At 38.3% G+C, this 11,259-nt stretch overlaps 1 protein-coding gene across 1 annotated transcript; it reads right to left on the bottom strand.

Moving 5' to 3' along the window:
- Positions 1-6,507: 6,507 nt before the first annotated feature.
- Positions 6,508-7,473, bottom strand: LOC103745856 (olfactory receptor 10T2-like). Its single transcript, XM_008847865.1, has one exon. It carries the CDS (start codon positions 7,471-7,473, stop codon positions 6,508-6,510), a length of 966 nt encoding a protein of 321 aa, XP_008846087.1.
- Positions 7,474-11,259: the final 3,786 nt, after the last annotated feature.

The following is an 11,259-nucleotide window of genomic DNA, read 5'->3' as shown; positions in this document are numbered from 1 at the left end:
TCTTTCTTTCTTTCTTTCTTTCTTTCTTTCTTTCTTTCTTTCTTGTATATTTTATGGAATTTTTATGTATTTCATAGATAACATCTTAATCATCATATTTTTTAAAAATTCAAGTAGCCTATAATGGAATTCACTAAGGAGAATATTTTTTATATCTTTATCAATATTTGTTTATTTTTATTCCAAAGAGAGGCAATTTTAACACATTTTCCCCAAAATAACTTGAAGTAGGTTACATAAAAATATACAATGAAGTTTAAGGAGGACAAAATAGGAATAAGAAATCAAAGACCAAAGGATTTGCCAACATGGGGTCAACTTTGGTGGAAAAATGAAGCTCATTTTTATCTGGAAAACAAATCAAGTAATTAAAATTCAATGTGCTCAAATACTTTTGGAATGTGAGTGATTCATTTGTATACATTTTTCTTCCTATTTAATGTCATTTATTTCACAGTTCTGAAAACCTTCTAATTCCCACAGGTATTTTGCTTTATGCACAGGACCAGGGAAAGACCTGTTTTATAAGGTTTCATCTAGGCACTCAGAAGTAAACGGCAGAGAAACTGAACACATAAAAGTACGGTCATGGTTCCATTCTTATTAAATGATTCTGAGTTACTTCACAAGAATAAAATAATTTTGGGGCTGGAGAGATGGCTCAGTGACTAAGAACACTGGTTGTTCTTGTAGAAGACCCGGGTTTGAATCCCAGCACTCAAATGGCAGCTAACAACTGTCTGTAACTCCAGTCCCAGGGGATCCAACAGCCCCTTCTGACCTCCGTGGGCATTGCACGACACAGGTGCACTTACCTACATGCAGGCATACACATAAAATAAAAATAATAAATAAAATTTAAAAAAGAATAAGATAATTCAATTGTTTCAGTTATTTAAGAAGAATACAGCACTTGAACAATCTGGAGAGACAGTGAAAAGGCTTCACTGAAGAAATCTACTGTAACTGAGACCCTCAACCACTGTACTACTTCCATTTAAATGCTAGGCAATATTTGGCTTTCTTCCTTCCATATAGATATCTTTTGTTATCAAAGTACTGTGTACCACAATGTGTTTGATGAATTTATTACATGTATGTGTGAACATGTAACAGTAAAACATTTGATAATACCTGTCTTCTGTTATTCCCCCTCTCCTGAGGTCCTTCTTCCTCTTACCTCTGTGGTCTTTTATTTAGCTCTCCCTCCTCCCTTCCCAGTTAAATACTCCATTTCCCCTTTAATTCCTTGGTAACACCTGTCTCCTATTATCTCCTTCTCTTGGGCTCCTTCTTTCCCTTCACTCCCTCATGTAACAGAGGGTGATCAACACAGAAAGCCACAACTGGGCAAAATGTATAAACTAAGAAATTGAAGAGTGCATGTCCCTGGATAGAATTCCTGTATTAAACTTTTGCCATCTTGGGCTCAGGGACCATTATGGAAGAAGGGGCGAGAGACTGTGAGAGTCATGGTTGGTGGATGACCACAAGGAAACAGAGCTTTCCAGGCTTCTGGGAACTTACTCATATGAACTTACAGCAGTGGTGACAGCATACATAAGACCCATGCAAATTCAAACCAGACAAAAACCAAGCATAGAAATGGTGAAATGGGTAAGGAGCCCCAACCTTAGTTGAGGAACTATTGGTAGCTGATCACTGCTGGGTGAGGGAGGGTTGGTCTTCTTTAAGGGAGTGATGCTAGATAGGCGGACCAGATGTCCACTGAGGGACATCTGAATACACAAACTTGACTGAATAGATCTTATCATATATGATAGAATGCATGAAATCCAGTGGGGGGCAATGTAGGGGTGAAAATAGAGGAGGGGGTCCAAATATGATTAAGATGTATGGATGCACAAAAATTTAATAAAAATATAAATAAAAGCCTCAAAAACTCAAAATCATTTGAGAACCGCATCATTTTTTGTAGAAGAAAAATGATTATGCTAAGAAGTGTAAGGTGCCCAAAATGGGTTTCATGGAACTAAAATCAAGGAGTCTGAAGAGGTGGGTCCTTCTGGAGGCAATCAAAGAGACTCTGTTCCTTGTCTTTCTGAGATTCTAGAGCTCTCCTTGTTCCATGTCTTGTGGCCTTTCATTGTATTAAATCCATGGTTATATCACATGTGCTTTTCTTTTGTGAACATCTTCTTTTAGCTTCCTTCGTCCCCTGTCTTCTGCTTTTAAGGATGCTTGCCCTTATATTGGGTCCATCTGGATAATTTCTCAGTTTTATCCGTCAAAAAGCAACATTACTCTCACCTAAAACTTATTTTTCCCGTTATTTTTGAGAATTTCATACATGCATACAATGAAAATCAATTCTACCCCCTTTCTCTTTTAACTCCTTCCATCTCCCTTACACTTATTCCCCTTCCCATCTTCATGTCTTTTTCATTCTTTTAATAACTCACCAAGTTCAGTTAGTGCTACCCATATGTGCATGGGTGTGGGACCATGCACTGGTGTGTGGGAACCCTATCAATGGTCACATCCTTAAAAAGAAGATTCTCTGTCTTTTGCAACTATTCACTGCCAATAGCTCCACAGTAAGCAGTGGGATCTAGGGGGCTGGAGAGATAAGTTACCTGTTAAGAGCACTGGCTGCTCTTGCAGAGGACCTGGGTCCTGATCTGAGCACCCATATGGTGAATAACAACCATTCATAACTCCATTTCCAAGGTATCTGACATCCTATTCTGGCCTCTTCAGGCATTGTATGACATGTGTGCACTTACATACATGCAGGCCAAATACTTACACATAAAATAAATTGTTTTAAAAAAATAAGTGGGACCTGGAGATCATCTACCCCATCATGTCAGTATTTTGAGTGACTTGATCTTGTACAGGTCTTGTGCAGATAACCATAGCTGCTGTGAGTTCATGACTGCATCAGTCATGTCATGTCCAGAAGTCAGTGTTTCACAGCACTCCTCCCCATCCTTTGGCTCTTACATTCTTTCTGTCTCCTCTTCTGTGATGTTCTCTGAGCCCTGGGGGTGATGGGGTTAAAGCAGTTGTCCTGTTTAGGGCTGAGCAGCTCGTCTCTTATTCTCAGCACTTTTACTCTTCCTGCTTCTCTCCATTGAAGGCTGCCCACTGCAGAAAGAAGCTTCTTGGCCAAGATTGAGAGCAGCCCAGTCTATGGGTATACCACCTGCACCTTTGATTGCTGTTTGCTAGGTAATCTAGGAAATCCCCAGTTTATGGGGATAGTTTCTGAACCTCTTTGAGGAACCATCATTATACCTGCTGTCAAATTCATTAAAGGACATTTTATTTTCCAGAAGTTATGATCACCAGAAAGTTTCCTGCTACATACTTCTGTCAACTTATCAATACCTAGAATTCAATACCATATATATATATGTATATATTATGTCAGTCACCACTCAGCAAAGAAGCTTCTTTTGCAACAGATGGAGAGCATTACAGAGTTCCACAACTAGTTACACACAGAGAATAAGTGTCTGTGAGGTGCTAACATTAAGTGACATATCTATAATAGAAGATGTAGGTGTAGACACCCAAGGCTCATGGAACATAGTGGAACAAGATGTAGGGAGAATATTATATTTTTCTTTTTTGTATGTCTTGTATAGAGTAACTGTAAAAATCCTTTTTTTTTTTTGCCCGACATAAACATATTATATCTGCATTAGGCAATCGAAACTGGGTGAATCATGAATGATTAATCATTGCAAAGTGATGATGATAATCTCCAAATTGCAAATGTATAAAAATAGTAAATTGCAAATGCAAAAATCTTTAATAATATATGTTCCGTTCTGATGGATTTTTGCCTTTGATTAGAGTTTTAGATTAAAAAATTATTTCTGAGTTTTTGTGTGTTTCATATGATACTTCTTAGTCAAATTTAGACCCCTCTTCCCCCATCTATGCCTCCCCATTCTACCCCCCAGCAGACCTCATGCATTTGTCATGTATATAAGTACTGTTCAATCAGCATTTGTACCCACATGTCCTTTGGTGCAAGTTCATCCACTAGGATCTAGTCAGCCTATCTAGAGATCTTTAAAAGTTTTAGTTTTGATACATACAATGAAAATTCGTATTTAAATTAAAAATATGTAATCTTGATGTGAATGTGGCTGATATCATATATCATATATATGATGTCATATATCATATATCTCATATATATATTCTCATTATCATTTGGTCTCAAGAGCCTAAAACACAGTGTTAACAATGTGTTAGGTACAACATCTGTACAACATCTATATTCCATGGATTGTTGAGTGGCTAGAGACAGATAAACTACAAGAAAGATGCTGTCTTAAAATCAGCCTTGGCATACCCTTTTAATACCCAGTTCTTACATATTTCTTCCTTAGTAACACCTTTCTCATACTATTCTTCTCTTTTGGGTTCCTTCTTTCCCTTTACCTCCCTGGCTCTCTTCCATATTCCTGGTTCCTGTGGTTACATCAGGATATGCAGTCACTTACAAGAATTTGGTGCTAGGATCCACAAATAAGGGAGAACATGCATCTTTTGTTTTCTGAGCCTGTGTTACTTAGTATAACAGTTTCTAGATCCATCCATTTACCTGTCCTCAACCACTGTGCCAACAAGCTATAGTCACACCTCCTTCCCAGGCTTGTGAAGGAGTCAGTGTGGGAGACAGTTACTTCTCCCACCCAGTCAGTCGACCTTAGCTGCATGTGGGGGAGGTGCTAAGGATATATAAGCTGAGAAAGCCATGAGGCATCTCTCTTGCCATTTTGTGCGACTGTCGGAAAGTCACAGGATCTATATTTGAGTGTGGACTTTCCAGTGAAGCCATAAATGGGGGGGGCACCCACTCTTCTGTAAATAAATCCCCACCCTATGCTCTGTTAGCAAGCCCAATAAACTTGTTAGATTTTCAAAAGAAAAAAAAAACATTATTTCACCAAAGTTGACCCCATGTTGGCAAATCCTTTGGTCTTTGATTTCTTATTCTTATTTTACCCCCTTAAACTTCAAACTTCATTGTATATATATTTTTATGTAACCTGCTTCAAGTTATTTCTGGAAACGTGTTAAAATTGCCTCTCTTTGGAACAAAATTAAGGGGGTGGGGAAGGAAAGGAAAAATATTTTATTTTTTTTATGTGTATGAGTGTATTGCCTGTATGTGTGTAAGTGCACCCGTGTCATGGTGTCATGCAATGCCTGTGAAGGTCAGAGGAAGGCATAGGATCTCCTGGAACTGGAATTATAGACAGTTGTTAGCTGCCATGTGGGTACTGGGAAGTGAACCCCTGTCCTCTGCAAGAGCAGCCAGTGCTCTTAACTGCTGAGCCATTTCTCTAGTCCTTATCAGCTCTTTTTTTTTTGGTCTTTTTGAGGCAGGGTCTCCCTGTAGCTCCAGCTGTCCTGGAACTCATTATGTAGACCAGGCTGACCTTGAACTCACAGAGATCTGCCTGCCTCTGCCTCCCGAGTGCTGGGATTTAAAGGCATGTGCCACCACATCCGGCAATCAAATGTAGTTTTCCGAGAAAAGCACACATCTTTGAAGCTCTGTTGAGGAGATGCTGTTTCTTACCAGCACCCATGCTGACACTCACTGGATTCTTTACCCTATTTCTAAATCATTTATTGGCCATCTTCCTGACAAAACCCTTCCTCACTGATACCAGTATTATCTGGTGCTGTTGATCCCACTGTCTTCAGTCTATTACTGAACAGCTATTTCCTTCTGGTCACTTATTAAAGACTTTGCCGTAGGTCCTGGTCTTTTACTTTTATGATTACTTTTGACAGTTTTTTTTTCTAGAAATTTTTTCATTCCAATCTTGTTTCCATTATTTACTTGAATACAGTTAAGCAAAGAATTTTCTTAAAATTCCTCAAAACTTCTGTGTTGTGGTCATTCCTCCCTTTAAACTCTAAAGTTGTATGTTTTGTGTTCTTTCTTTCCCTATAGTGATCTTTCTTTCTACTTTCCTTCTCTTCCTCTCTCTTCCAAACTTTCTATTCCCCACATTTCTTCCTCCTTCCTTTCCTCTCCTTCTTCCCTTCATTTCCATTCTTTTCTCTTTAACCATAATTTTTTCCTCCACCAAGTCAGTCATATGAAAATATGGCATTACAAAGCATATATGTCTAGTATATACATATATGCATGTATTCTTATAAATATATATTATATGTGCATATGAATATATAATGGAATTTTGATATTTTAAAATTCCATCTAGGTTTTTAGCAGGAAGAGTGAAGATAGAATATAGCAATCAGAAAACAATTGCTAAAAGCCAGGCGTAGTGGTGCACGCCTTTAATTCCAGCACTGAGGAGGCAAAGGCAAGTGGGTCTCTGTGATTTCAAGGCCAGTGTGGTCTATGTAGAAAATTTTAGGCCATCTGGGCCTATATAGTCAGACCTTGTTTCAAAAAGAAAGACACCAGAAAATAATTGCTTTGTGTACTAAGAAAAGCTTTTACTTGTAAGTATCCCATTTTCCCAACATGATGTATTTTTTTCAAATTTTCTGGGTTCTTTTATTTATCATTTGAGGGAAAAACCTGATTACATTGCCAAACTCTTTCTTCAAGGCTGTCTGCATTTCTCTGTTCCTTAGACTGTAAATGATGGGGTTAAGCAGAGGAGTCAGAATGGTGTATGACAATGCAAGCAGTGTATCTTCCCCGAATGAGTCACTGTTCTTGGGCCTCAAATAGACAAAGCAAGCAAATCCATAATGTATGAACACTACAGTGAAGTGAGAAGAGCAAGTTGAAAAGGTTTTATACCTTCCCTTGGCAGAGGGCATCTTCACAACTAGGAACAGAATGAAGACATAAGAAACCATAATTAAAATAAAGCTGCCCACCAGCACAAAGGCAGTGAATGCAAGGAGAACCACTTTCTGGAAAAAGGTGCAGTTGCAGGCAAGGGAGACCACAGGTGCAATGTCACAGAAAAAGTGCTGAATGACGTTAGAGTTACAGAAGGACAAGCTGAATATTATGATGACAATGCACAGGGAAACCAAGAAGCCAAGCACACAGGAGGCCATAATGAACTGAAAGCAGATCTTGTGGGTCATCAGGATGGGATATTGCAATGGGTTGTGGATGGCGGTGTAACAGTCATAGGACATGGCAGACAATATGAAGCAGTTATTGGCTCCCAAGCCAAAGAAGAAAAACATCTGTGTGGCACACTGGAGGAGAGAAATGGTCTTGCTCTCTGACAGCAAGTCCACTAACATGCGGGGGATGATTACCATAGTGGTGCAAGTTTCTGAAAGGGACAGAGCAAAGAGGAAGATATACATGGGGGTGTGAAGGCTGTGACTGAGCTTGATGGCCACCATGATGGACACGTTTGCTAGTAGGATGGTCACATGGAAGAGGAAAATCACAGCAAAGAGTAGATTCTGCAGTTCTGGGAAACTGGAAAATCCCCACAGCAGGAAAGTGGTCACTGTGGTGTGGTTGCCCATCCTCATGGTGACAGCAGTTTTGTCCCTCAGATGAATAAATAGATGCTTAAGGTCAAGACTCAGAGAGGATTATGAAGCACTGTTGATCTGATATTACCTGGATCTTTATCAAGAACACTTGAATTAAGGAATTCCTAAAGAACTTTAAAAAAGGGACTTAAAGGCATGTGGCTGAAGCCAGGTTAGGAGTCTAAGTGATGAGAAAAATATTTCATGAATCTATGTAAATCCCACAGAATGGGCCTCAGTATCTTCCTGGGCTCTACTCACAAAACTTGTCTTGATGTACATCTTCTCCAATCAGGCTCTGTATGGAAGATGAAAAAATATGGACTGAACTGCTTTGTTCCCACCCACTGGATTTTGTGGCACAAATTTTCAAATATATTTTACATACTCCAGCAGATTCAGAATCAAATGAATGAAATTATCCATTCATTTAAATTATTCAAAAGGAACATAGTAGCATTTGTTAAATGTTTTTGGAGAAATCAATGAAAATTTCCAAAAGCATTGTGACATTTTTCTCAGGGCAATTTTATTTAAATTTGCGTTCCTTACCATTCAAAGGGTGATTATTATGAAAATAAATAGATGAGATAAATGAATATATCACGTAATTTCAGCCTTTTAAACCCATGATAAAATGATATACTACATCAGTAGTTCTTAGTGAGAGTTTTAAAACCCATCAATGACTAAACTTCTTGGGACCTCATTGAACTTTGGTGGATTTAAGTGATTTTGAAGTCTTATTTCAGGCTGACAGATTTGGTCATGATGGTTTGATCAACTCCAGCACATTTTTCACCTGGTATATTTAACTTTTCACCAAGTGTTTTTTATAGCACAGACCTGAAGGAACCACTTTAAATTCCTTAGATCAAATTTTTACTTGTATTTAAAAAACTCATTAGTTCATTAAATTTCCAGTCCATTCAGAATTTAGGAGGCAAAAAGTGCCACAAGGACTATTCCTATAGTTTTGATTTTAACTTTTGTCACTGTTAGAGCTAAATAGAAAGAAACTCATGAAGAGAAAGGATTAGAAAAGGAAGGGATGGAGAGAGGTACAGAGGCGCCAGTTGATAATCATTCTACGAGTCACAGATATTAATGAAAAAGATGATAAAAGACAAATTATATTATTATTTGAAGAGTTGCTGTACTTTGTACTTTGGGTGCAGAATACAATAGGAGTCTAGCCATGTAGCCAGCACCATTCAACACTGATAATGAGCTACAAAGTATACTGGGGTTGGACAGTGCTATCTCATGTAACCCTCGTAAGTGTCTATGGTAGGGAGATTTTAAAGAGAACCAAAGTTTGGTGAGAAGAGCTGAGTGCCTTTCAGAGGTCATAAATCCATTCATCTTACATTGACTAGGTGTCCATGGTGTGCTAGACAGTTCATTGCATGGGGAACCATGTGGATCCAAGTATGTAGGAGCTCTATGATGGGAGGGTGCACCACTGTTGTCTGTTCAGTCAGGGAATCCCTGTGTGAGGAGGTAAGATACTTAAGTGGTAAGTAGCATGTCATCTGCAAACAGCAGATCAGGAGAGAAGACTTAACAGGCACATTAACACAAAGACTCTCCTGTGCGTGACAAGTGCTCTCAAGCAATCTTCACTGAGACACACATAGCTTGCCTTATGATAGGTCTCTTTCCTTTGAAGGTTTCTCAGTCTAGTTGTCTCTAAAGGAAAATCTTTTCCATTCAATATGGAATATGAATATGACATCTCCTTAGCTTACTAATCATAAACACATGCTCATTTCATCCAACATACTGTGACCAGATGCTATATTTCTAAATATAAAATATATATATTTTAAAAATACTATTTTTACATGCATAAGTGCATTACCTGCATGTATGTAAGTATACCCATGTTGTGCAGAAGAGGGTATCAGATCTTCTGGAACTGCAGTTACGGATGGTTGTTAGCCACGGTGTCATTTCTGGGAATTGAACCTGAGTCCTCTGAAAGAGCAGTCGGTGCTCTTAACCACTGAGCCATCATCTATCCAGCCCCAGTATAGAATATAGTGATCAAATCATTGATAATATCAAAAACAATGTATAGGTATCCACTGTTTATAGGAGGAGAGATAGATAACTCAGCATGAGGTTCAATGCTTTTTACAGATTAATAGTTAGAAATAGTTTTTTTTCAGTTTTTACTATACATTACTACCAACCCCACACTCGATTAAGATAATACATTTCGTTTTCTAAATACAACCTGATCATTTACACTTCTGTATCTTTATATACAGTGTTCTTTTTGTCCAAGTTTCTGCTCCTACATTAGAGCTTTATGAATTTTTCAATTCATTTGCTTTTATTCATTTGATGGTTCATTTTGTTTCATTATCCACATCTTCTGGACTCTGTAATCCTAGCAAAAATGTCTCCTCCATTCTACTTGATCACTTAGATTTTTGTTTCAGCTCTGCATCTCTAGGCTCCCATTCCTATAATTTTTATATCAAATTATCACTACACTTCTTCTCTTTATTACAGAAGAAGCCTTTGGAACCCCATTTACATGCACACAAGAACAATATTTTTGGGTAGTAGTTACTGTTCCATAACTATGATGCAAATACCTAAGGGAACAACTTAAAGGGGATAGTTTATTTTGGCTCATTATTACAGAGATTCTAGTCTGTGGTTGCCAGAATTCACTATATAGGGCCTAAAATAAAGCTGGACACCATGGTAACAGGAGCATATGGAGGAGGAGGCTGCTCACCTCATGGCAGACAGGAAGCAGAGAGAGAATGCCTGTGCTTATTGGCTTCCTTCTTTTGTCTCCTTTATTCCATTCAGGAGTGTGGAATGGTCCCACTCCCCTCAGTTAATCCCTGAAATGCCTCACAGACACACCCAGAGGTATGCTTAGCTAATGTCCTAGCTTCTTTTCAGTTCAATCAAGATTATCCATCACAGTAATACTGATACTTGTAATTTTTATTGAGTATTTCAGTTGCACAGTCTCATGTATCTTCATAGCTATCCTAAGAGATAAATGCTATTAAAACTATCTTCCTTATAATGAAGAACCTACAGCTCAGAGGGGTACTTGTGTTGCCACGGTGATACAGGCAGTAAGTGTGCTTGCATGGTTCATTTACAGCAAGGTATTGTGAGTCTTGAGAACCTCTGCCTTTATAATTGACTGTGGGTTTCCCAAAATACAAGTGTTCTGCCACGAGTTCAAGGTCTTGCCTGTCCATCCTCATTTCCTGCTGTGAAGCTCCTCTATGTAATAAACCTCCCATTCTTCCCAAGTAGAGCGAATCCTTTCGCAGTTTCTACTTGATCCTGTTGTTGCAATGTCTTTTCTGCGTTATCTGCTGAAAAACACTGTTCAAATGTTACTTGCCCTGGGGAGGTTCCTAAAACTCCACGACTGTGTTAATCATTTTTGCTGGATTTCCAAATCATTTTATTTTGATAAGATCAAAAATTTTTTAAACAAGCTTGACCTCTATAGTTGGTAGGGAAAAGACTTGTATTAAAATGCTTCCTCCATCTGTCTTTTCTGCGTTATCTGCTGAAAAACACTGTTCAAATGTTACTTGCCCTGGGGAGGTTCCTAAAACTCCACGACTGTGTTAATCATTTTTGCTGGATTTCCAAATCATTTTATTTTGATAAGATCAAAAATTTTTTAAACAAGCTTGACCTCTATAGTTGGTAGGGAAAAGACTTGTATTAAAATGCTTCCTCCATCTGATGGTATAAGCCTAGTAAATATACAATTTTTTTAAA

The sequence above is a fragment of the Nannospalax galili genome, unplaced genomic scaffold, assembly GCF_000622305.1.
Source record: "Nannospalax galili isolate Female #2095 unplaced genomic scaffold, S.galili_v1.0 scaffold1544, whole genome shotgun sequence".
Classification (NCBI taxonomy): domain Eukaryota; kingdom Metazoa; phylum Chordata; class Mammalia; order Rodentia; family Spalacidae; genus Nannospalax; species Nannospalax galili.
This window is presented reverse-complemented; position numbering and strand designations above follow the sequence as displayed.

Coding starts and splice junctions, on each gene's coding strand:
- LOC103745856 (XM_008847865.1), bottom strand. CDS start 7,473: ATGGGCAACCACACCACAGTGACCACTTTCCTGCTGTGGGGATTTTCC.